The sequence below is a fragment of the Musca vetustissima genome, unplaced genomic scaffold, assembly GCF_032173495.1.
Source record: "Musca vetustissima isolate MV318-11 ecotype Yass unplaced genomic scaffold, APGP_CSIRO_Mvet_v1 utg33778, whole genome shotgun sequence".
Classification (NCBI taxonomy): Eukaryota; Metazoa; Arthropoda; class Insecta; order Diptera; family Muscidae; genus Musca; species Musca vetustissima.
The window spans coordinates 117998-145870 of NW_026873333.1; the positions used below are offsets into that span (position 1 = coordinate 117998).

At 37.6% G+C, this 27873-nt stretch overlaps 1 protein-coding gene across 1 annotated transcript; it reads right to left on the minus strand.

Annotated features, from left to right (window-relative positions):
• Window positions 1-3438: 3438 nt before the first annotated feature.
• Window positions 3439-21338, minus strand: LOC133324431 (photoreceptor-specific nuclear receptor; the record flags this gene model as incomplete). The annotated part of the gene is made up of 9 exons (XM_061533277.1): window positions 3439-3623; window positions 3697-3861; window positions 7588-7758; window positions 7819-8036; window positions 8138-8226; window positions 8323-8620; window positions 8829-8884; window positions 8985-9099; window positions 21230-21338. Coding segments are annotated over 9 exons (1404 nt in total), but the record flags the coding sequence as incomplete, so codon positions are not given.
• Between the last annotated feature and the right edge of the window lie 6535 nt (window positions 21339-27873).

Consider the following 27873-nt stretch of genomic DNA (forward strand, 5'->3'; position numbering starts at 1 on the left):
AACATGAACAGTACACATTGTATCTTGTAAATTTATGTTACACTTTTTGTTGTTGTTGTTGCCTTTGTTATTTTCGTTCCACACAACACACAATGTACCCGCACATCATCATCAGCAGCATCGCAGACCGCACATCTCACATTCCGGCGGTGTATTTTTTTCGCCACTTTATTTTTGCCTAATAACCATTTCCCCCCACCCCGAACGCAATGTTACATTTTTTTGTTGTGGTTGCTTCCTTGTTGTTTGGCTGCCTTGATTTTTTCGGCACACACAAACGAAGACGACTGCACGCACACACACATTCGCCTGTCCGCGACGACGGCACACTTGCAAACTTCGTTTTGCACTTGTTTTTTTACCGCATAAATTTCTTTCTTTTCAGCAAACTTTCTATATTTTCCATTTACATTTATTATTTTCAATAATTTTCACATCTTTTTTGGAAATAATTTTCACTGAAATTTAGTTATTTGCCCAATTTCACGACACAAAATAACTTTGTTGCTTTTCACCCGATTGACGTCTAAAATAACACTTAAGGCTGCTTACGGTCCTTTTTGCACAGATAGATACTTTATCGCAATTATCTTTTTTGGCGCTCAGGCACTGGCACGCTCTCTCTCATTGCTGGCTGGCTCTCACATCAAAACAAATGTGTGTGAATGTGTGGTTTAGCCATTGGCTGGTAGATGGCTCTGTTGTATGGGGGGCATATGGTGAGAATATGAAACTAAAGATGACAGTTAAATACAACTCTGCATTACACGTAAACAAAAATAAAACACAGTGGGGTAAAAGGGTGAATTTTTTTAATAATAAAAAATAAAGATATGGATTTTTTAAGAATATTGTTTAAAGGATCTACACAAGGCGTGGATTTTTTAAAGAATATTTGGAACAACTCTAGTATTGTAAAAACGATCAGATTTTTCTGATTTTTTTTCCAGAGGAGGTATTTTTACCCTAATTATGGGGATATCTTTTTTCTTGGGGGACGTAACCGGTTACGCGGAAGTTCGGGTACGTGTACCCGGTTATATCCGGTTCTACGGATCCGGTTAATATAAAATAGGTATCATTTTAAAGGTCATAAACATAGCTTTCCATTGAGTGGCTTTTTGGGAAAAACTCCCTAAAAGTCGAACTTGCGTCCATTATAGTCCATCTCCAATCCTGACTCAAATGATAGACCACAATTTGTTCTTCCCAAAATCGTGCGATATGTGGCTGTATCTGTTGTGGATCAACAGATACCGGCCTCAGAACTCTGTAAAAACAAGGAATATCTTTCTACATGACAGAATCTCCTTTTATATATATCATGGTTTATTTTTGGCTGACTGGCCTTCGGCCGGGATTTTAAGACTTTCACCTATGGACATATAGATATACCGACTACGCAACAGAAAATCATTTTAAATAGAATATTTTTTCGTGTAACAGGCCTTCGGCCGGGTATTTAAGATTTCTCCTATGGACAGATACAAACATCGGCTAAGCGACAAAATCTCTTGTTAAATAGAATAGTTTTTTGGGTGACCAGTCTTCGGCCGGGGATTTAGTACTTTCTCCTATGGACTGATACCAACACCGGCTACGCGACAGTAACTCCTTCTAAATAGAATATTGTCCTTGTGTAGCCGGCCTTCGGCCGGGTATTTAAGACTTCCTCCTATGGACAGATACCAACATCGGCTACTCGACAGAATTTCCTTGAGTCAGGGTTGTAGAGGGGCTATAATGGACCCAAGTTAAACTTTTTTCGGAAAAATCGGGGACCAAAACCCAGTTTTTTGACTCCACTCAATGGAAAGCTATTTTTCAGGGTCTATATCTATATTTTTAAAGCATATTTTTCAGGGTCTATATAACGCGTGGATTTTTTAAAACATATTTTTCAGGGTCTATATAACGCGTGGATTTTTTAAACCATATTTTTCAGGGTCTATATAAGGCGTGGATTTTTTTAACCATATTTTTCAGGGTCTATATAAGGCGTGGATTTTTTAAACCATATTTTTCAGGGTCTATATAAGGCGTGGATTTTTTAAACCATATTTTTCAGGGTCTATATAAGGCGTGGATTTTTTTAACCATATTTTTCAGGGTCTATATAAGGCGTGGATTTTTTAAACCATATTTTTCAGGGTCTATATAAAAGGTGTGGATTTTTTTAACCATATTTTTGAGGGTCTATATAAGGCGTGGATTTTTTAAACCATATTTTTCAGGGTCTATATAAGGCGTGGATTTTTTAAACCATATTTTTCAGGGTCTATATAAGGCGTGTATTTTTTAAACCATATTTTTCAGGGTCTATATAAGGCGTGGATTTTTTAAACCATATTTTTCAGGGTCTATATAAGGCGTGGATTTTTTAAACCATATTTTTCAGGGCCTACCATAAGGCGTGGATTTTTTAAACCATATTTTTCAGGGCCTACCATAAGGCGTGGATTTTTTAAACCATATTTTTCAGGGCCTATATAAGGTGTGGATTTTTTAAACCATATTTTTCAGGGTCTATATAAGGCGTGGATTTTTTAAACCATATTTTTCAGGGTCTATATAAGGCGTGGATTTTTTAAACCATATTTTTCAGGGCCTACCATAAGGCGTGGATTTTTTAAACCATATTTTTCAGGGCCTACCATAAGGCGTGGATTTTTTAAACCATATTTTTCAGGGTCTATATAAGGCGTGGATTTTTTAAACAATATTTTTCAGGGTCTATATAAGGCGTGGATTTTTTAAAACATATTTTTCAGGGTCTATATAAGGCGTGGATTTTTTAAACCATATTTTTCAGGGCCTACCATAAGGCGTGGATTTTTTAAACCATATTTTTCAGGGCCTACCATAAGGCGTGGATTTTTTAAACCATATTTTTCAGGGTCTATATAAGGCGTGGATTTTTTAAACCATATTTTTCAGGGTCTATATAAGGCGTGGATTTTTTAAACCATATTTTTCAGGGTCTATATAAGGCGTGGATTTTTTAAACCATATTTTTCAGGGTCTATATAAGGCGTGGATTTTTTAAACCATATTTTTCAGGGTCTATATAAGACGTGGATTTTTTAAACCATATTTTTCAGGATCTATATAAGGCGTGGATTTTTTAAACCATATTTTTCAGGGTCTATATAAGGCGTGGATTTTTTAAAGCATATTTTTAAGGTCTTTACCAGACGTTTATATTTTAAAAAATAATTTTCAATTTCTTCAAAGAAATGTTCCACAAAAGTAAAAGTAGAAATATGATTGTATTTCATTTTTAATTTTCTTTATTTATATCCACTTAATAATCGTTATTTATTTTATTTTTTAGTTTAGTTTAAAATTACATCATTCAATATGGTAACAGTTATGATAACTATAAAATTGCAATAAATTATTTTTTTTTTAATTAAATACATTTAAATATATTTTTTTAATTAATTTTTATACATATCGCAAAGGACCTTTTCCATCGGTGTATTACCAATGGTCCTTTGAAAATAAATCAGTTCGATTTTATGTGAATTGATTGCTCGCAGCAGTGGCAACATTAACAGTAAACGTCCAAAGCGGGCCACTTGCGCGGTAAACTGCGATTTGGTGTGCTGTGCCAACATAACCTAAAAGAAGACGAAGAAATTAATTTTTATTTTTTTTTAATTATTATAAATTTGTTAAAGTTCCTTTACTTACATGTGCCTGATCTTGTAAATTTTCAATTTGTGCCGGCTCCTTGAGACCCCTTGTCTCTGGCCGAAATAGCACAATGGCCTTAAGGCACGCAAATTCGGCGGGATCAACAATGACTGCCTTGAATTTGCAGAAAATCTCATATAGCGTGCGAACATCGGAGGCAATCTGAAAGAGGGGGAGAAAAAAATTCGTTTAAAATTGCTTGTAAATAATTTTTTTGTATATTTTATTGAAAATATATAAGGAATCTTTTTTATAAATCACAATACTAGAAAAAATTGGTTTTATAAAAAATTGTCTCATTTTCAGTAATAATTTTTTCGTTCTCAACTGTTTTATTATGAAACATTTAAATTCAAATATAAACAGCTGTTTATATGGTGCGGAAAACGACTAATATCTTTATTCTCTAATTTACTCTCTCTCTCGCTCATTCAGATTTTTCTCTTAGCAGAGTGACTCCAAATTAATTCGCACTGAGTGTTTGACTTAGCTAAATAATCATTCACAATACACACATATACAATCTCATATGAATGGGAGATTGACATGAAACCGTTTTTACATCACGTGTAAATATGGCCTTATCATGTTTACATTTAGTAGCCTCTGTATGGGTTGTGTACTTATCTACTGAACACATCATTGGCTCTTGTCTTAGCTACTGAACACAGCTAAGGAAATGACATATGTTTGAGTACTAAACACAGCCCATACCCAATAGGAAATATTGTCGCCAATTCAAATGAAACCATTTTGTTTGTGTCTGGACTAAGCACGCACCGAAGAAAATTCTATCAGAAACAAAAACCTATCACAAACGGTGATGGAAGCACCAAAGGACAATTTTTTGCAAACAAACAACAGGCGTGACATTCTCAAGGAAATCTCGACAACTCACATAAGCCTGACATTTTTTGGAAATATTTTTAGAACTCACAGAAGCGTAAAATGTTTTTAAGGACCTTTAAAAAATAAAAATTATGGGTGTGGATTTTTTATAGAACATTTTTTAAATATTTTCAGGCATCAAAAAGGCTGTGGTTTTGAAATATATTTTTTAATGATTCTCAAAGACTGTAGGTGTGGATTTTTAAATTAAAACATTTTCAAGGACTTTCAAGTACCAACTAGGGGCAGGCTTGTAAGTACTATAAATGTGGATTTTTAAGGACCATTTTTTAAGATTTTTAAAAAATATAAACATTAAGGTTTTCTAAGGACGTTTTTAAAAGGCAATAAATATACATAAAGGACATTTTCACGAATCTTAAAACACCAAAGTGGAGTGTTTTAAGGACATTTTTTATGACATTTCAGGGACTACAGGCGTGATGTTTTAAGAAATTTTTCAATGGTTTTGAATCTCTAAAAAATCGTGGTTGCTGAAAAGAAGGACTGTGTGCGTGATTTTTTAAGGACAATTTTTTACGTATTCTAATGTAACTTTTCAATAGATTTTAAAGGACACCTCTTTAAGGATTTTTTGAAGGACTAAGGTGTGTATTTTTGTGGACATTTATTAAAAATTTTTTCAAGGAATATAGGTGCAGATTCTAAAGAAAAAGTTTGAGATTTTTTAAATACAGCTTTTAAGGACTAAAGGCGAGGACTTTTATAGACAACTTTTAGGGATTTTAAGGAGTAAAGAGCATTTCCAAGAGCATTTTATTCCAGAGCATAAGCGTGGATTTTTAAGGACAATGCTTTAAGGATTTTTTCAATTAATATTGGCATGAATTTTAAGGACAATATTTTTTGATTTTTTAAGACATGGGAGGATTTTTAAGAATATTTTTTATGGATTTTTTAAATATAGTTTTCCAAGGATTAACGGCAATGTTTTTTGAGGTACATTTGTTTTGGATTTTAAGGACTTTTTTCCAGGATTATAAACGTGTACTTTAAGGACAATTGTTTACGGATATTTGAAGGCATTATTCTGGGACTACAGGTGTTGATTTTAAGGACATTTTTTTCAAGGACTATAGGCGTAGAATTTTAAGGACATTTTTTTCAAGGACTATAGGACTTGATTTTAAGGGCATTTTGTTTAAGGACTATAGGTGTAGATTTTTAGGGAATTTTTTTTCAGGGACTTTAGGCGTTGATTTTTAAGGTCATTTTTTCAAGGACTATAGGACACTTTTTTCAATTACTATAGAAGTGAATTTTTAAGGAATTTTTTTCAGGGACTACAGACATTAATTTATAAGGACATTTTTTCAAGGACTATAGGATACTTTTTTCAAGTAATATAGACGTGGATTTTTAAGGAATTTTTTTCAAGGACTATAGGCGTAAATTTTTAAGAACATATTTTTTCAAGGACTATATGAGTCGATTTTTAAGGACATTTTTTCAAGGACTATAGGCGTAGATTTTTAAGGACATTTGTTTCAAGGACTATAGGCGTAGATTTTTAAGAACATTTTTCAAGGACTATAGGTGTAGATTTTTAAAAACATTTTTTCAAGGACTATAGGCGTGGATTTTAAAGGACATTTTTTTTCAAGGACTATAGGCGTAGATTTTTATGGACATATTTTTTCAAGGACTATAGACGTAGATTTTTAAGGACATTGCTTTTCAAGGACTATAGGCGTACATTTTTAAGGACATTTTTGTCAAGGAATATAGGCGTAGATTTTAAAGGACATATTTTTTCAAGGACTTTAGGCGTAGATTTTTAAGGACATATTTTTTCAAGGACTTTAGGCTTAGATTTTTAAGGACATATTTTTTCAAAGACTATAGGCGTAGATTTTTAAGGACATATTTTTTCAAGAACTATAGTCGTAGATTTTTAGGGACATATTTTTTCAAGGGTTATAGGCGTAGATTTTTAAGAACATTCGTTTATCAAGGACTATAGGCTAGATTGTTAAGGACATTCGTTTATCAAGGACTATAGGCGTAGATTTTTAAGGGCATTATTTTCAAGGAATTTAAGCGTAGATTTTTAAGGACATTTTTTCAAGGACGAACGTTGATTTTTAAGGATATTTTTTCAAGGTCTATAGACGTTGATTTTTAAGGACGATTTTGAAGGACTATAGGCTGAGATTTTTAAGGACGCTTTTTCAAGGACAATAGGCGTAGATTTTTAAGGACTTTTTGAAGGACTGTAGGCATCGATTTTTAAGGACATTTTTTTCAAGGACTATAGGGCACTTTTTTCAATTACTATAGATGAGGATTTTTAAGGAAATTTTTTCAAGGACTATAGATATTGATTTATAAGGAATTTTTTTTTTCAAGGACTATAGGCTACTGTTTTAAAGTACTATAGACGTGGATTTTTAAGGATTTTTTTTCAAGGACAGTAGGCGTAGATTTTTAAAAACTTATTTTCCTAGGACAATAGACGTAGATTTTTAAGGAAATATTTTTCAAGGACTATAGGGGTAGATATGTAAGGACATTTTTTTTAAGGACTATTGGTGTTGATTTGTAAGGATATTTTTTTTCAAGGACTATAGACCCAAATTTTTGAGGACATTTTTTTTCCAGGACTATAGACGTGAATTTTTGAGGACATTTTTTCAAGGAATATAGGCGTAGATTTTAAAGGTCTTTTTCTAGGACTAGATGCGGATTTTTAAGGACGTTTATTTCATGGACTATAGACATAGATTTTTAAGGGCAGTTTTTTTTCAAGGACTATAGACGTGAATTTTTTAAAGGAAATTTTTTCAAGGACTATAGTCGTAGATTTTAAGGACATTTTTGTCAGGGACTGTAGGCGTAGGTTTTTAAGGATATGAGGTTTGGATTTTTTTTTTCAATTTTTTAAGGACTATTTTTTCAAAGGACCTCTATAAATGTTGTTGTTTTTGGTTTTGAAGACCTAGGATTTTTGTGGGTCCTGTGGATTCTCATCACTCTTACCTCTTCCTTGGTCATACAATTATTATTCCCACTGCCATTGGATGAAGCCTCATGATTGTTACAATGTTCCGTTACCGAAAACAGGTGGCAATTGGCCACATCCAGCGGCAGACACCATTGGATGGCATTCAGCAGGAATAAATCCGACCAGGATTCTTCCAGTAATATGACCTGGAAAGAAATTAAGGATTATTTACTATTTAAGAACAAAAAATTTAACAAAGATTTTACCTGATCCCTAAACGAAAGTCCTGCAAAACTGGGCAGATTTTTGGCCCATTTCACTGCCATGAAAAGAAGTCGAGCACTGGTCTCATAGACCGTTTCATGTTGTTGGACATAGAGATTGGAGGACATGATTTGGGCTATGTCAAATTGCATCAAGGATTTGTCACCATTTGCCATCGGTTCAGGGTCATCGTCCTCATTGGTGACATCAATGGAGTCGTCTGTAGGGAAAGTGAGAGAGGAGGGGAGGAAGAGAGAGAGAGAGAGAGAGTGGAGATTTTATTTTTAATTCTTTTTTGGAATGTCCCAATTTGAGTCTTACCATCATTATCCATTATGGGACTGGCGGAACTTATGGACGACACACTACCACCACTGATGACCTCCTTTTTGTTGTTGTTGTTCTCATTACTGCTATTGTTGTTGTTCAAGGCCACAGCTGCAGCAAACGAATGCAAATGTAAGTAGGGATCCTGCCGCACATAAAACAAATTATGCGGACCACACTTACCATTTTCGGGTGGTGGCGAACAGGGATCTATGGAATTGCTGCTTGACGAGTTGGACGAGGACGATATGGTACCGCCACTCGATGAGAGATCAAGATAACGTCTATCTTTGGTGGTAACACTATTCGCATGGCTGTTGTTGTTGGCTGCAGAGTGGTAGAGGTGATTGTTGTTGAACATGGGAAAACCACCAGGACCGCCAGGATTCTGATTCATGCCCGAGGACAATTGCATTGAGGTGGCGGCCGCCAGGTGATTGTGATGTAATAGACGTCCTGTTGGCAGGCCAGAAAGAGCTGCAGAGCAAGAAAACAAAGTGGGTGGTTAATTGAAATACTTAGGCGGAAAAGTGCCCGTACAAGGTGGGAGGAGGAGGATGAGGTGAGCAGAGGTGGACCAGAGCACGTTTTCACACTCTTGGCCCCCATAGGCATTTCATCCCCTCCCCACTCCTCTCCAGAAGTTTCCAAAAGTAACATAATTTGTAGCTTTCTCAACACTTACATGGTGGCGGCAGTAAAGCAGGTCCATAGCAAGGCGGCGACAATAAAACGGGTGGTCTACAAAAATGGCCCAAAGGTAGGAGAGAAAACCAGGTTAGTTCATTAGCAAGAATATGCAAAACTTAGTTCTCACACACACACACACACTCCGACTTACCCAAAAACGCCCACGGCCACGGCTGCCTCACGCAAGGCCCTTCCATGCTCCATCTCCCGCAGTGTCTCTGGCCGAATGGTGGCGGTGTTTCGTGGTTGACGTTCATTTTGCACGGCTGTAATTGGTAACAGATGAAAAGGTTAGTTAGTAGACAATGTTATGTGTGACAGGGTGTGTGTGTATTAAATAAAATTCCCCCTCCCCCTTTCACCTCTCCCCTGCTCGGTCACCATATGTGCCTGTGATTTTATTTTTATGATGAATTGTTTTGCCATCCTGTTTAGCGGGTTATTGTGGTAACATCAATGAGGTGAAGGAGGGGTGTGTGTGTATGCGGAATTTCATGAGCTCTCTCTCGGGCTCAGCAGGTTGTGTGTGTCTGACTACGAATTTATGCATTTGATGGCATTTCATTGCGGGACTATTTTCTGGTTACGTAATCAATCTCAAACAGTGCAGCAGCACAGCATCACTGCAGTCGATAGTGAGTGAGTTGGTCACCGTAGTGGGCGTGTAATGATGTTGCTGGAGATTGGAATCTAATTTGTTGTCAAGTTTTATGGAAATTTTTTTGGTATGCGGCAGTGATGGGAAAATTTATATTTCGATGGGAAATTTTCTCACGATGTGGATTTTTAAAAATATTTTTTTTAAAAATCCACACAAGGCGTGGAGTGGCGTAGGGGATAATAGATACCAAGCAACGGCTCTGATTGGCTTTTTACATGGCGAAGTCCAGGCTTATCTTGGTCCCTCTTTCATCTCAATTGTGGACACTGACCTCCCCGTGGTGGCACCTGGTGTAGCTATTTTTATGACCCGATGAAATAGTGAGCTAATATGTGCCGTAAGTTCACCCATAAGAACTATAAAAAATGGGTTGAGGCGTCGGGTTAGTTGCCCACACTCGGAAAACCCATGAAAAGCAAATAAATAGGAAACCAAAACCCCCTAATGTTGACAACCCCCGAAAACCAATAAAGGACCACGATCTGCGAATCTGCACTTGAAATGTGCGCGCACGTTGTTCACAACAGACGCAGTGTTCGCTTTGGCGGATGTACTCTAGAAGTACAAAGCCGATATTATTGCCTTACAGGAAATCCGATATAAAGGTACAGGCGTAAGTAAATCAGATGATTACGCCCTGTATTATAGCAGTGCCATGAAACGAGACATGGATTTGGCTGCGGATTTATGGTTAACAGGAGAATAAAAGACGTCGTCTCCAGATTCACTCCAGTAGATGAGTGAATTGCTATAATCCGTATAAAAGCGAAGGTCTTCTACATCAGTCTCATTTGTGCCGACCGAAGATAAAGATTAGCAGACCAAAGACATATTTTACGAGCGCCTAGAAACAGCATATGATCGCTGCCCTGGCCATGACATTAAAATTTTGCTAGAAGATTTTATTGCAAAAATCGGAAGGGAAAATATATTTGGCCTCATCGTCGGAAAATTCAGCATGCATGAAGAAACATCAGACAACGGCATGAGATTGATTGACTTCGCGGCAGCAAAAAACGTGGCAGTTAGCAGCACCATATTCAAGCATCTCGATATACACAAGGCCACCTGGATTTCTCCCGATCGAACAACGAGGAATCAAATCGATCATGTTGTGATATATGGATGGCATTCATCCAGTGTTTTAGACGTTCGATCAATCCGAGGAACGAATATCGATTCGGAGCATTACCTTGTGGAAGCCAAGGTACGCACTCGTCTTAATGTTGCAGCAAAGGTGCGATCTAACACAACACGGAAAGTCGACGTCGAAAAGCTGCAAACACCACAGGTAGCAGAAGCCTACTCAGCTCAATTTACCCAACTGCTTGACGAAAGCACTTCTTGTACCGATAATAATATAGAAGCACAGTGGCAGAGAATTGCCCACTCCCTACAAAATGCAGCAAAAGCAACACTTGGGCACCAAAGATCACCTTCAAGAAATCCGTGGTGGGATCAGGAGTATCGTAATGCTACTGATCTGAAAAACACAGCGTATAGAGCAACCCTGCGGACAGTAGCAACACATAATGCGATGGAGAATTATCGGGAGAAAAGGAGAGAGGAGAAACGCGTTAAAAAAGAAGAAAGAACAAGAAAAACGTGAGCGTGAGCACATCGAGATGTACAGGAGTCAGAATGAAGTCTGAAAATTCTACCAACGGGTAAAACACCAAACTGAAGGCTTTGGTGCAAGCACATCCTCCTGTAGAGATGAAGAAGGAACCCTGGTAACAGATACAGACAGTGTGCTGAGTATCTGGAAGGAGCATTTTGAAAAAACTTCTGGTATCAAATAGTAGCAGTGAAGTGGATACCCCAGAACCAACGGTATAGAGTGTATACCACCTAGCCAAGATGAAGTCAGAATAGCAATCAATCGGCTGAAAAATAATAAAGCAGCAGGTGCCGATGGGTTACAAGCCGAACTATTCAAGACTGTTGGTCAGATGTTGGTAAGGAGCATGCACCAGCTGATTAGTACAATTTGGCTAGAGGAATGCATGCCCAATGATTGGAACCTCAGCAGCCTGTGTCCCGTGCACAAAAAAGGAGACAAGACGATATGTGCCAACTATAGAGGAATAAGTGTCCTTCCCATCGCATATAAAGTGCTGTGTGAACGACAGAAGCCAATGGTCAATGACATCATTGGACCATACCAATGCGGCTTCAGACCTAGCAAATCCACCATTGACCAGATTTTCACTCTGCGCCAAATCCTGGAAAAACCCACGAAAAACACATCGACACATTTTACCTATTCGTCGACTATAAAGCCGCATTCGACAGCCCTATCCGTTCAGAGGTGTTTAAAGCCATGTCTACGTTCGGCATTCCTGAAAAAATTAATTCGGCTATGCAGGATAACTTTAAGTGGCCCAAGGTCAGAAGTTAAAGTCGGAAAGGACCTAACGGAGCCCTTCAATACCGAACGAGGATTTAGACAAGGTGGCAGTTAGTCGTGTGATCTTTTTAACATCCTGCTGGAATAGGTCATACGAGACGAAAAGGTGAACAAAAATGGCACTCTGTACACCAAACAGGATATGTTACTCGGCTACGCCTATGACATCGATATAATGGGTCGAACATTCCGAGTGGTAACATCCACATTTGAAAAAATTGTGAATGAGTCTGCCAAAGTGGGTCAGGCAGTAAACGGCGAGAAGACCAAGCTGATGGTATCAACGCGCAAAACGTCCAGTAGACTCGGACCAACTGTGGAACTTGAGAACTACAGCTTTGCGGGAGGTTAAATGTTTTATATGCCTTAGTATCGCCATAAATAAAACGAATGACATCAGTTTTGAAATTCGGATTCGGATTGTGATGGCCACCTCCCGCCAGACCAAACTCAGTATTTACAAGACGCTGATACTACCCGTGCTATTATATGTATCTTAAGCATGGATACTTACGCAAGCAGATGAGGCAGCTCTTGGAGTGTTTGAGAGAAAAATTCTCCGAAAGATCTATGGGCCGATCTGCGTTGACGGCGAATATCGGCGTCGAATGAACTACGAGCTTTACAGTTTAATCGCGGTCATCGACTACGAAGTCTAGGCCATGTTGTGCGAATGAATGAGAATGCCCCAGCTCAAAAGTCATACCAAAGCGAGCCTACTGATGATTCCCGTAGAAGGGGAAGGCCACGAATTAGATGGAAAGACCAAGTAGAAAACAACATCTTGGAACGTGGTCTTTCAAATTGGAGGAGATGCGCATAAAGACCGACGCGCTTGGAAATCTTTCTTAAGCTCGGCTTATGGAACAATCGTTCTGTAACAAGCCAGCTAAATAAGTCTTAGAAAAAAAATTTTAAAAATCCAGTTCTATCTGTAGGTCTTTCAACAAATATTTTTTTCAAAAATCCATGCCTCTCTGTAGGTCCTTCAAAAAAATATTTTTTAAAAAATCCGTGCCTGTCTGTAGGTCCTTCAAAAAAAATTTTTTTTAAATCCGTGCCTGTCTATAGGTCCTTCAAAATATTTTTTTAAACATCCACGACCTGTCTGTCCTTCAAAATATTTTTTAAAAAATCCATGCCTGTCTGTTGGTCCCTAAAAAATATTTTTTAAAAAGTCTATGCCTGTCTGTAGGTCCTTCGAAAAAATACTTTTTAAAAAATCCGTGCCTGTCTGCAGGTCTTTAAAAATATTTTTTTTAAATCCATGCCTGTCTGTAGGTCCTTCAATAAAAATATTTAAAAAAAAATCCACGCCTGTCTGTAGGTCCTTCAAAATAATTTTTTTTAAATATCCATGCCTGTCTGCAGGTCCTCCAAAAACATTTTTTAAAATAAAAAAATCCATGCCTGTCTGTAGGTCCTTCAAAAAAATATTTATTTAAAAAAATCCATGTCTATCTGTAGGTCCTATATATTTTTCAAAAATCCATGCCTGTCTGTAGGTCCTTCAAAAAATATTTTTAAAAAAATCCGTGCCTGTCTGTATGTCCTCCAAAAAAATACTTTTTAAAAAATCCATGCCTGTCTGTAGATCCTTCAATTTTTTTTTTAAATCCACGCCTCTCTGTAGGTCCTTCGAAATATTTTTTTTAACATCCACGACCTGTCTGTAGGTCCTTCAAAAAAATATTTTGTTAAAAAAAATCCACGCCTCTCTGTAGGTGCTTCAAAAAAATATATTTAAAAAAAAATCCACGCATGTTTGTAGGTCCTTCAAAAAAATATTTTTTAAAAAATCGACGACTCTCTGTAGGTCCTTCAAAAAAATATTTTTTAAAAAAATCTATGCCTGTTTGTAGTTCCTCCAAAAAAAATTTTTAAAAAGTCGATGCCTGTCTGTAGGTCCTCCACAATAATATTAAAAAAAATCATGCCTGTCCGTAGTTCCTCCAAAAAAATATTTTTAAAAAAAATCCGTGCCTGTCTGTAGGTCATTGAAAATATTTTTTTTAACATCCACGACCTGTCTGCAGATCCTCAAAAAAAAATATTTTTTAAAAAATCTATGCCTGTCTGTAGGTCCTTCAAAATATTTTTTTAAACATCCACGACCTGTCTGTAGGTCCTTCAAAGAAATATGTTTAAAAAAAATTCCATGCCTGTCTGTAGTTCCTCCAATTTTTTTTTTAATCCATGCCAGTCTGTAGGTCCTTCAAGAAAATATTTTTTTAAAGAATCCATGCCTGTTGGTCCCTAGAAAAAAAATATTTTTTAAAAAATCTATGCCTGTCTGTAGGTCTACAAAAAATATTTTTTTAAAAAAATCCATGCCTGTCTGCAGGTCCTTCAAAAAAATATATATTTTTTTTAAATCCATGCCTGTTTGTAGGTGCTTCAAAAAATATTTTTAAAAAATCCATGCCTGTCCGCAGGTCCTTCAAAATATTTTTTAAAAAATCCTGTCTGAAGGTCTTTCAAAATATTTTTAAAAAAATCCAGGCCTGTCTGTAGGTCCTTCAACAAATATTTTTTAAAAAAATCCGTGCCTGTCTGTAAGTCATTCAAAAAATATTTTTTAAAAAATCCGTGCCTGTCTGTAGGTCTTCCACAATAATATTTTTAAAAAAATCCATGCCTGTCTGTAGGTCCTTCAAAAAAATATTTTTTTTAAATGCCTGTCTGTAGGTCCTTCAATTTTTTTAAAAAAAATCCACGCCTGTCTGTAGGTCTTTCAAAAAATATTTTTTAAAAAATCCACGCCTGTCTGTAGGTCCTTCCAAAAAATTTTTTTTTAAAAATCGATGCCTGTCTGTAGTTCCTTTTTTTAAACATCCACGAGCTGTCTGTAGGTCCTTGAAAATATTTTTTTCAGAACCACCCCCTGTGTGAATCCTTTATAAAAATATTTTAAAAAAAATCCACAACCCTGTGTAAATCCTTAAAAACATATTTTTAAAAATCCCCGCCTGTCGGAAGGTCCTTAAATTTATTTTTTTCCGCCTTACCGAAGTTAGAACACCTTCTGTAAACTTTTCTCTCAGGCAACTTATGTTCTTTTATTTAATTTTCCAAAAATAATTTTCTTTTATTTACTTTTCCACGGCCCATCACACCCACTCATCAGCCTTTTTCCCGTCTTACCTTCCACCTCAAATTGCATGCATGACAATACATGTGTCTTTTTTTGTTGTTCTTGTAATATTTAAACAAATCTCCGAACCATGGGAAATCAAAAACAAAGAGAAGAACAATTCACTTTCAAACGACAACCTTCGAACATCAAAAGCAGACAGCAAACAGAGATCCGCAGCTTCCCCCAACATTATGAGAATGGATGGCATGCGGAACCTGCACGGTGGCATTTAAAACAGGAAAGCAAACATGTCATATTTTGTGGAATATTTATTTGCAGGTTGATTGAACAGCAGCATCGGCATCAGCTCATCATCATACTCATCGATGAAATGTGTCCAAAGCACACGCTTCCAATAAAAAACGGGGAAAAATACAACAACACATTATAGAAAAAACAACATCGACGAAGCGATCCATCAACCATATCCTTGCCACAGACAAACAGACAACAAAACACACCAAATGAAGAGAGAGAAAAATTATTATCCTTTGGTTAAATAATTTGCATGCTGGGATGAATGTCGGGCAGGATGGTAAGAACTTATGCAAGCCACATCGGCAGAAACTTCAAATAACCAAAAAGAAATAAATCATTCATCTATTCAGCCATCAATCCATCCTTCCGACCAACCGACCAACCGACCATCCACCATTGATACTTTGTTGTTGCTCTTGCTGTTGTTGTTGTTTCCCAATGTTTCCAAATGAATGAACCAAAGTGGAGCGTAACCAAAACGGAATATCCTTTAAAAATAAACATGAAAGTCAACCAACCAAAAACAATATTGTGGTGTTATTGTTGTTGTTTGCCTTATCCTTTGTGAAGAAATCTTGCACACGCGCTCGCACCCAGTAGTGCCACCACAGCAAGGATGGCGGTGAGGCCAAAACGCAAATGACAACCATTAAGGTAAATATAGAAACAACAACAAAAAAGAAAGACAACAACAACATCATCATATTAAAATATAATTTTTTTGAGGAGGAAGAAAGAAATGAACAACAACAGGACATAGAAAAAGGAAGAGCAAGGTATATTTAGCTACTAAGGCACAGTGGTTTCGAAAGGGAAATCGGATTTTTTCAAGGCCTGGATTTTTTAAAGAACATTTTTTCAAGGACCTATACAAGGCGTCATGTTGTATATGAAAGTGTTTTATGCGAGTACCTGCCCATAGTGGCTGAGTAACAGGCGGATATGCGCCCACCAGCACCTAAGTGCTGTACCAATTGGAGAGCATGCAGAAGACATACTCTCCCCCTTGGTGAGGGGCGAAAGGCGTCATGTTGTGATAGACGGAAGGCATTCATCCAGTGTTTTAGTTGTCCGATCCGAGGAGCGAATATCGATTCGAACCATTAGCTTGTGGCAGCCAAGGTACGCACCCGTCTTAATGTAGCAGCAAAGGTGCGATTTAACACAACACGGAAACTCGACGTCGAAAAGCTGCAAACACAACAGGTAGCCGAAGCCTACTCCGCTCAACTTACCCATCTGCTTGAAGAAAGCACTTCTTGTCCCGATAATAGTATAGAAGCACAATGGCAAAGAATTGCCCCCTCCCTACAAACTGCAGCAAAAGGAACACTTGGGTACCAAAAACCACCACCAAGAAACCCATAGTACGATCAGGAGTGTCGTAATGCTACTGATGTGAAAAGCGCAGCGTATAGGGCAACCCTGCAGACAGTAACAACACGTAACGTGATAGAGAATTATCGGGAGAAAAGGAGAGAGGAGAAACGTATTTTCAGAAAAAAAAGAAGAAAGAACAAGAAAAACGTGAGCGTGAGCACATCGAGATGTACAGGAGTCAGAATGAAGTCCTACAATTCTACCAACGGGTAATACACCCATGGTACGATCAGGAGTGTCGTAATGCTACTGATGTGAAAAACGCAGCTTATAGGGCAACCCTGCGGACAGTAGCAACACGTAACGTTATGGAGAATTATCGGGAGAAAAGGAGAGAGGAGAAACGTGTTTTCAGAAAAAAAAGAGGAAAGAACAAGAAAAACGTGAGTGTGAGCAAATCGAGATGTACAGGAGTCAGAATGAAGTCCGGAAATTTTACCAACGAGTAAAACACCAAACCAAAGGCTTTGGTGCAGGCACATCCTCCTGTAGAGACGAAAAAGGAAATCAGATAAATACAGCGTGTTGAGGATCTGGAAGGAGCATTTCGAAAAGCTTCTGGTATCAAACAGTGGCGTTGAAGAAGGTACCCCAGAACCAATAAGAGATAATGGTATAGACTTTATATCACCTAGCCAAGATGAGTTCATAAAAGCAATTAATCGGCCGAACTATTCAAGACTGGTGGCCAGATGCTGGTCAGGAGCATGTACCAGCTGATTAGTACAATTTGGCTAGAGGAATGCATGCCCAATGATTGGAACCTCAGCATCCTGTGTCCCGTGAACAAAAAGGAGACAAGACGATATGTGCTAACTATAGAGGAATTAGCCTTCTTCCCATCGCATATAAAGTGTTATCCAGTGTGCTGTGTAAACGATTGAAGCCAATGGTCAATGACATCATCGGACCATACCAATGCGGCTTCAGACCTATCAAATCAACCATTGACCAGATTTTCACACTGCACCAAATCCTGGAAAAGACCCACGAAAAACACATCGACACATACCACCTATTTGTCGACTATAAAGCCGCATTCGACCGCCCTATCCGTTCAGAGGTGTTTAAAGCCATGTCTGCGTTCGGCATTCCTGCAAAATTAATACGGCTATGCAGAATAACATTAAATGGCACAAGGTCTGCAGTTAAATTAGGAAAGGACCTATCGAAGCCCTTCAATACCGAACGAGTATTCAGACAAGATGGCAGTTTATCGTGTGATCTTTTTAACATCATTCTGGAAAAGGTCCATACGAGACGCAAAGGTGAACAGAAATGGCACTCTGTACACCAAACAACACCAGTTACTCGCATACGCCGATGACATCGATATAATGGGTCGAACATTGCGAGCGGTAACAGCCACCTTTGAACAAATTGAAAAGGAGTCTGCCAAAGTGGGTCTGGCAGTAAACGGCGAGAAGGCCAAGCTGATGGTATCAACGCGCACGACGTCCAGTAGACTCGGACCAACTGTGGAACTTGAGAACTACAGCGTCACGGGAGGTTAAAAATTGTATATACCTTGGTACCGCCATAAATAAAACGAATGACATCAGTTTTGAAATTCGGAGAAGAATTGTGATGGCCACAGTTTAGAAAGAAGGCGACCTCCCGCCAGACCAAACACACACTTTACAAGATGCTGATACTACCCGTGCTGTTATATGGATCTGAAGCATGGGTACATGCGCAAGCAGATGAGGCAGCTCTTGGGGTGTTTGAAAGAAAAATTCTCCGGGCCGATGTGCATCGACGGTGAATATCGGCGTCGAATGAACCACGAGCTTTACAATTTATACGCGGACATCGACATAGTCAGTCGTAATGAGCTGCAGCGTCTACGGTGGCTAGGCCATGTTGTGCGGATGAATGAGAATGCCCCAGCTCAAAAGGCATATAAAAGCGAGCCTACGTAGAAAACAACATCTTGGAAAGTGGTCTTCCAAATTGGTGGACTTTCGCACATGACCGACGAGCTTGGAAATCTTTTTTAAGCTCGGCTTATGGAACAACCGTTATGTAACAAGCCAGCTAAGTAAGTAAGTAATTTTTTCAAAGACCTATACACGGCGTGGATTTTTTAAGGAACACTTTTTCAAGGACCTATACAAGGCGTGGATTTTTTAAAGAATATTTTTTCAAGGACCTATACAAGGCGTGGATTTTTTAAAGAACATTTTTTCAAGGACCTATACAAGGCGTGGATTTTTTAAAGAACATTTCTTCAAGGACCTATACAAGGCGTGGATTTTTTAAAGAACATTTTTTCAAGGACCTATACAAGGCGTGGATTTTTTAAAGAACATTTCTTCAAGGACCTATACAAGGCGTGGATTTTTTAAAGAACATTTTTTCAAGGACCTATACAAGGCGTGGATTTTTTAAAGAACATTTCTTCAAGGACCTATACAAGGCGTGGATTTTTTAAAGAATATTTTTTCAAGGACCTATACAAGGCGTGGATTTTTTAAAGAATATTTTTTCAAGGACCTATACAAGGCGTGGATTTTTTAAAGAACATTTTTTCAAGGACCTATACAAGGCGTGGATTTTTTAAAGAACATTTCTTCAAGGACCTATACAAGGCGTGGATTTTTTAAAGAACATTTTTTCAAGGACCTATACAAGGCGTGGATTTTTTAAAGAACATTTCTTCAAGGACCTATACAAGGCGTGGATTTTTTAAAGAATATTTTTTCAAGGACCTATACAAGGCGTGGATTTTTTAAAGAATATTTTTTCAAGGACCTATACAAGGCGTGGATTTTTTAAAGAACATTTTTTCAAGGACCTATACAAGGCGTGGATTTTTTAAAGAACATTTCTTCAAGGACCTATACAAGGCGTGGATTTTTTAAAGAACATTTTTTCAAGGACCTATACAAGGCGTGGATTTTTTAAAGAACATTTCTTCAAGGACCTATACAAGGCGTGGATTTTTTAAAGAACATTTTTTCAAGGACCTATACAAGGCGTGGATTTTTTAAAGAACATTTCTTCAAGGACCTATACAAGGCGTGGATTTTTTAAAGAATATTTTTTCAAGGACCTATACAAGGCGTGGATTTTTTAAAGAATATTTTTTCAAGGACCTATACAAGGCGTGGATTTTTTAAAGAATATTTTTTCAAGGACCTATACAAGGCTTGGATTTTTTAAAGAACATTTCTTCAAGGACCTATACAAGGCGTGGATTTTTTAAAGAATATTTTTTCAAGGACCTATACAAGGCGTGGATTTTTTAAAGAATATTTTTTCAAGGACCTATACAAGGCGTGGATTTTTTAAAGAACATTTTTTCAAGGACCTATACAAGGCGTGGATTTTTTAAAGAACATTTCTTCAAGGACCTATACAAGGCGTGGATTTTTTAAAGAACATTTTTTCAAGGACCTATACAAGGCGTGGATTTTTTAAAGAACACTTTTTCAAGGACCTATACAAGGCTTGGATTTTTTAAAGAATATTTTTTTCAAGGACCTATACAAGGCGTGGATTTTTAAAAGAAGATTTTCAAGGACCTATACGAGGCGTGGATTTTTTAAAGAACATTTTTTTCAAGGACCTATGTAAGGCGTGGATTTTTTAAAGAACATTTTTTTCAAGGACCTATGTAAGGCGTGGATTTTTTAAAGAAGATTTTCAAGGACCTATACAAGGCGTGGATTTTTTAAAGAATATTTTTTCAGGGTCTATACAAGGCGTGGATTTTCAAGGATTTTTTTAAAAGAAGATTTTTAAGGACCTGTACAAGGCGTGGAGTTTTCAAGGATTTTTTAAAAGAAGATTTTCAAGGACCTGTACAAGGCATGGATTTTCAAGGATTTTTTAAAAGAATATTTTCAAGGACCTGTACAAGGCATGGATTTTTTAAAGGTTCTCTTAGATCCAAGCTCCTTTTGTTTTACCAAAATTATGTTTTTTTCCCATTGTCATTCAATTTTTTGTTTTTAAAAAAAGGGGTTGCTACTGCTCACCTCAAATCCTTGAAAAAAAATAAATAAGTAGGAAACATCCTCATCACACCGCGCTTAGCCATATCAAGCGCCAGTTTCACACAATTTACACGCAACAATGATTTGTATTTAAAAGAGAGAGAGACACTCAATTTGAAATCGACACACACCGGCAGACAGACAGACGGACAGCCAGTCAATAGCAGCAACATGAAAAGGCACGTGTCCTTGTTTGTCTCTGGCAATTACAGCAATTAAAGATAAAATGCAAATCCAAAAAAAAAAATAAAAAACCCGAACAGAGCTCCACGGACCTCCACACACCTCGGCAGAAAAGCCCGACGTAGGAGGAGGTGAGCGTCGGAACATGCCTGCAAGTAGGCTGTTGCGCCCGGTTGCTAAATGGCGTTACATCATTAACATTTATTATTCTCATCATTTTCCACTTCATTGCGGTTAAACGCTTTGGGTTTTTAGCCTACCGAGCAGGAGAAAGATGAGGGGGATAGGTAGATTTTTTCCCCAACAAATCAAAATTCCCAAATGAAAATAAAAAAAACTATTAATGAGTAGAGGGTGGGTTACTCACCATCCTTGTTCATTCCCATTTGAAGGCACTTCTTGAGCCGGCAGGCCTGACACTGATTCCGATGGGCCTTGTCGACGATGCAGCGACCGGTACCAGCCTGGCATCTGTAAATAAATGAAAATAAATTTCAAATCAATTATTACTATCATCATCATCGTCGACAAAAAAAGACTATGAGCCGAAAGGACACTTGACAAATGTCTGCTTCAATGATTTGCATGGCGGAACTTTGATTGGGAAAAATTAGAAAAGAAAAGAAAAAATCGCAACACATTTTTATTTAATTTCCAAAAATTCAATTATTCCGCCATCACACTTCCATGGCTTTGAATAGCAAAAATTGCAACATTTGTTGTTTTCTAAGGACATGCGCATCCTATAAGAGCCCTCCCGCTCTCTCATTCCCATTCAATTTCCACTTTTGGCAAATTCTTGCTGCCACTTATAAATTATGCTGACAGACAAAAGAAAACAACAGCAACAACAACAACATGGAAACCACTTGAACAAAAATTAAAACTCATCATGTCAATATCCTTGTTGGTCCTTGTTAGTCTCTATCTATTATCATCATAGAAAAATTGTAGCCATTGTTCTCACAAATCCTCTGACAAAGGAAGGATACCAGCAGCCATGGTGGTGAAACTATTCGAGCCACATATTCCGAATCTGTTTTTATTTCGTGTTCTTCTTCTTCTTCAACTACTTTTCGCTTTGCATGCAGAACTCTCTCTCGACGGATGATGATAATGAAATTAAGCTTAACGCATAGATTATTTCATTAAGTCCTCCTCCCCCTTCCCCCACCCGGTTAACCTTTTGTCTCCTTTGATTGCATTTTGTTCGATATGCCAGAGTTCATCTAAATACTCAACTTCAATTTGGATCGACATGTGTTAGGAATTTTTATTGAGTACCAGATCTTCTCGGGGGTGGAGGGGCACATATATTGAGTTAATCACTTTTGAATGGTCAATGGGAAATTATTTTCATAAAAGGATAACAAGTATAATTATCTTAAGGATACAAAATATTTTTTGAATATTCTTTAAAAAAGCCACGCCTTGTATAGGTCCATGAAAGAATGTTCTTTAAAAAATCCACGCCTTGTATAGACCCTGAAAAAATATTCTTTAAAGAATCCACGCCTTGTATAGGCCCTGAAAAAATATTCTTTAAAAAATCCACGCCTTATATAGACCCTGAAAAAATATTGTATAAAAAATCCACGCCTTATATAGACCCTGAAAAAATATTGTATAAAAAATCCACGCCTTATATAGACCCTGAAAAAATATTGTTTAAAAAATCCACGCCTTGTATAGACCCTGAAAAAATATTCTTTAAAAAATCCACGCCTTGTATAGACCCTGAAAAAATATTCTTTAAAAAATCCACGCCTTGTATAGACCCTGAAAAAATATTCTTTAAAAAATCCACGCCTTGTATAGACCCTGAAAAAATATTCTTTAAAAAATCCACGCCTTGTATAGACCCTGAAAAAATATTCTTTAAAAAATCCACGCCTTGTATAGGTCCTTGAAAAAATATTCTTTAAAAAATCCACGCCTTGTATAGGTCCTTGAAAAAATATTCTTTAAAAAATCCACGCCTTGTATAGGTCCTTGAAAAAATATTCTTTAAAAAATCCACGCCTTGTATAGGTCCTTGAAAAAATATTCTTTAAAAAATCCACGCCTTGTATAGGTCCTTGAAAAAATATTCTTTAAAAAATCCACGCCTTGTATAGGTCCTTGAAAAAATATTCTTTAAAAAATCCACGCCTTGTATAGGTCCTTGAAAAAAATATTCTTTAAAAAATCTTTTATGGTCCTTGAAAAACTATTCTTTAAAAAATCCACGCTTTGTGTAGGTCCTTGAAAAAATATTCTTTAAAAAATCCACGCCTTGTATAGGTCCTTGAAAAAATATTCTTTAAAAAATCCACGCCTTGTATATAAAAAATCCACGCCTTGTAAGGACCTTGAAAAAATATTCTTTAAAAAATCCACGCCTTGTATAGGTCCTTGAAAAAATATTCTTTAAAAAATCCACGCCTTGTATATAAAAAATCCACGCCTTGTAAGGACCTTGAAAAAATATTCTTTAAAAAATCCATTCCTTGTATAGACCCTGAAAAAATATTCTTTAAAAAATCCACGCCTTGTATAGGTCCTTGAAAAAATATTCTTTAAAAAATCCATGCCTTGTATAGGTCCCTAAAAAAATATTCTTTAAAAAATCCACGTCTTGTATAGACCCTGAAAAAATATTTTTTAAAAAATCCACGTCTTGTATAGGTCCTTGAAAAAATATTCTGAAAAAATCCACGCCTTGTATAGGTCTTTGAAAAAATATTCTTTAAAAAATCCTCGCCTTGTATAGGTCCTTGAAAAAGTATTCTTTAAAAAATCCACGCCTTGGTGGGTCCTTTAAAATATTCTTTAAAAAATCTACGCCTTGTGTGGGTCCTTGAAAAAATATTCTTTAAAAAATCCTCACCTTGTGTAGGTCCTTAAAATATTATTTAAAAAATCCACGCCTTGTATAGGTCCTTGAAAAAATATTATTTAAAAAATTTTAATTTTCAAAATAAAGTTTCGATTTTCTACCACCAACAAATATATCTCTACCTAATTACAATTTAAATCCCTGCACCAAAAGTGTAACATAAATATAAATATTATTTGTTCGATTTTGTGTTCCTCCTCTTCTTCTTCTTCTTTATGGTAATCAATTCAATTTGGAATCAATGCACATTTGCTTCTGCCCTGCTTTGGTTTGAATCCCAAAAAGTCATTAAATCAAAAAGAAAATATCCCATTCAGTATTTAAAAGTTATAAGCCTGCCATTATCCTGCCTTGCACACCCACCCCGATTTCATCAAAGCAATAAAACAATAACAAAAACAAACAACAACAACACGAACAAAAATAAATAAAATCATAGGCAAGAATAACAAAAAGCGAAAGGAATGAAAATAAATCGATTTTCGAAAATTCCTTTTCTCTATTAGAATCCATTTGCCAAAGGGTGGGGGGTTGGTGGATGGGGAGACCCTCAAGAAAAGGGGGAGTTGCTTTACAAATTGCGGAATGGAAAGCTGCTTAAGCCAAAGCCAAGTAAACTTTTAGCCATTGCACGAACAAGACCATGCGCCATCGTCGTCATCATCATCGCCACCATTGTCTTCATCTGAGAGATTGGGTGAGAGAGAAATAAAACTGCCGGGCAAAATGGTGGAGCAATCAAAGTCGCTTTGGTGGGGATGGGGAGGAAAGGGGAGACATATTTTTGTTTTTTCTTTGGAATTGAATTGGAAATTCCTTTGGATCAGGAATATTCACTTGAAGCGAATGAACAAAAATTGGTAGCAGGTATTGGTACCCCATGTCCTGGTCCCCCCCAAAAAAATCCAAAAATCTCCACAAAAAGTTAGAAATTGAATCTAAATCCTGAACAGCATAGCATCACGAACCAGAATGTGCTAAAATTGACTTTGGCACAGCAAAAGCCCCCCACACCCACACCCCACCCTGCATAGACAAAAATCCAACAGCTTCATCATCATTGTCATCCTTGGAAAAAGACTTGCAGTTCACCTCACCCCACCTACCCTTGCCTTGCCGTTCTATTCTGTTCTGTGTGCGTGCGTGCCTGCTGAGCCCTTGAAGTTTATTTTGTGCTGGGCCAGGATTATGGTTAGATTTTGGGCCTTTTCCACTTAACTCACCACCCCTACCGCTCAAACACGTATGTCCTATGTTTGTTTGCTTTGTCATCATGCCAGGGATACGAGCACAAACACACACACCCACGTGATTTACGAAATTTAATGCGGTCACATTTGGCCAAATGAATTCCACTTAAGTTTTATGTCAGTCTCTTCGTTCGCTGTATATCGTTGTCCTCCCGGGGGAACGTTTGAGGATAATGATAAAAACATTTTGACGTTTTGTGATTTACAGCAACAACAACAAAGAGACAAACATATTACAAAATAATAAATTTATGTCAATTGTGACGACAAATGGTCACTTAACGTTGTCGCAGATGCAGTCCAAAGGATGGTTAACCGCCGAAAAGGAGAAATCATTTTTATTTTTCCGAAAGGATTTTTTTTAATTTACTTTCAAGGTCTTATGTTGCGAAAAAAAAGATAATTGACCGTTAACAAAAATTAAACTGAAATTAACTTTTGTTAGGGCAGGAAAAAACGCGAAATTTATTTAAATGCATATTTTTTAGGGTCCACAGGTGGGTGAACTCTTTAAAGAATATTTTTTCAAGAAGTGTTGAATTTTTTAGAGAATATTTTTTCATGGACCTATACAAGGAGTGGATTTTTTAAAGAATATTCGTTCAAGGTCTATAAAAGAGTGTCTATATAAAGAGTGGATTTTTTAAAGAATACTGTTTCAGGGTGGCTGTACAAAGCAACAGCTCTGATTGGCTTTAACATGGCGAAGTCCAGGCTTATCTTGGTCCCCCTTTCATCACAAACACTGACATGCCCACGGTGTAACCTGGGGTAGCTATTTTCATCACCCGTTGAAATAGTGAGCTAATATGTGGCGCGAGTTCACCCATAAGAACTATAAAAAATGGGTTGATGCGTCGGGTTATTTGCCACACTCGGAAAACCCCTCCTACTATAAAAAAGCAAAGAAAAAAACCAAACCCCCTTATGTTGACGACTGCCGCAAACGTATAAAGGACCACGATCTGCCAATCTGCACTTGGAATGTGCGCGCACGTTGTACAGAACAGGCTCAGAGTTCACTTTGGCGGGTGTACTCAAGAAGTACAAAGCAGATATTAGTGCCTTATAGGAGATACAATGGAAAGGGACAAGCGTAAGTAAATCAGACGATTACGCCCTGTATTATAGCTGCCATTAAACAAGACATGAATTTGGATGCGGATTTATGGTTAACAGGAGAATAAAAGACCTCGTCTCCAGATTCACTCCAGTAGATGAGCGAATGGCAATAATCCGTGTAAAAGCGAAGTTCTTCTACATCAGTCTTATTTGCGCCCATGATCCGACCGAAGATAAAGATGAACAGACCAAAGACATATTTTACGAGCGCCTAGAAACAGCATATGACCCGTTGCCCTTGCCATGACATTAACATTTTGCTAGAAGATTTTATTGCAAAAATCGGAAGGGAAAATATATTTGGCCTCATCGTCGGAAAATTCAGCCTCCACGAAGAAACATCCGACAAGGGCATGAGGTTTATTGACTTCGCGGCAGCAAAAACCATTCAAACATCTCGATATACACAAGGCCATTTGGATTTCTCCCGATCGAACAACGAGAAATCAAATTGATCACGTTGTGATAGAGGGAGGGCATTCATCCAATGTTTTAGACGTCCAATCGATCCGAGGAGCGAATATCGATTCGGACCATTACCTTGTGGAAGCCAAGGTACGCACCCGTCTTAATGTAGTAGCAAAGGTGCGATCTAACACAACACGGATACTCGACATCGAAAAGCTGCAGGTAGCCAAGGCCTACTCCGCTCAATTTACCCAACTGCTTGACGAAAACACTTCTTGTCCCGATAATAATATAGAAGCACAATGGCAAAGAATTGTCCACTCCCTACAAACTGCAGCAAAAGCAACACTTGAATACCAAAGACCACCATCAAGAAATCCGTGGTACGATCAGGAGTGTCGTAATGCTACTGATATGAAACACGCATCGTATAGGGCAACCCTGCAGACAGTAGCAATACGTAATGTAATGGAGAATTATCGGGTGAAAAGTGTTTGCAGAAAAAAGAAGAAAGAGCAAGAAAAACGTCAGCGTGAGCAAATCGAGATGTACAGGAGTCAGAATGAAGTCCGGAAATTCTACCAACGGGTAAAATACCAAACCGAAGGCATTGGTGCGCGGACATCCTCCTCCTGTAGAGATGAACAAGGAAATCTGGTGACAGATACAGACAGCGTGCGGAGCATCTGGAAGGAGCATTTTGAAAAACTTCTGGTATCAAATAGTAAAGAACCAATAATAGATGAGGTATAGAGTATATACCACCTAGCCAAGATGAGGTCAGAATAGCAATCAATCGGCTGAGAAATAATAAAGCAGCAGGTGCCGAAGGGTTACAAGCCGAACTATTCAAGACTGGTGGTCAGGATCATGCACCAGGTGATTAATACAATTTGGCTAGAGGAATGCATGCCCAATGATTGGAACCTCAGCATCGAGTGTTCCGTGCACAAAAACGGAGACAAGACGATATGTGCCAACTATAGAGGAATAAGTCTCCTTCCCATTGCATATAAAGTGCTATCCAGCGTATTGTGTGAAAGACTGAAGCCAATGGTCAATGACATTATTGGACCATGCCAATGTGACTTCAGACCTGGCAAATCCACCATGAACCACATTTTCACTCTACGCCAAATCCTGGAAAAACCCACGAAAAACACATCGACACATACCACCTATTTGTCGACTATAAAGCCGCATTCGACAGCCCTATCCGTTCAGAGGTGTATAAAGCCATGTCTGCGTTTGGCATTCCTGAAAAATTAATACGGATATACAGGATAACTTTAAAAGGAAAAAAATCAACAGTTAAAGTCGAAAAGAACCTCTCGGAGCCCTTTAATACCGAAC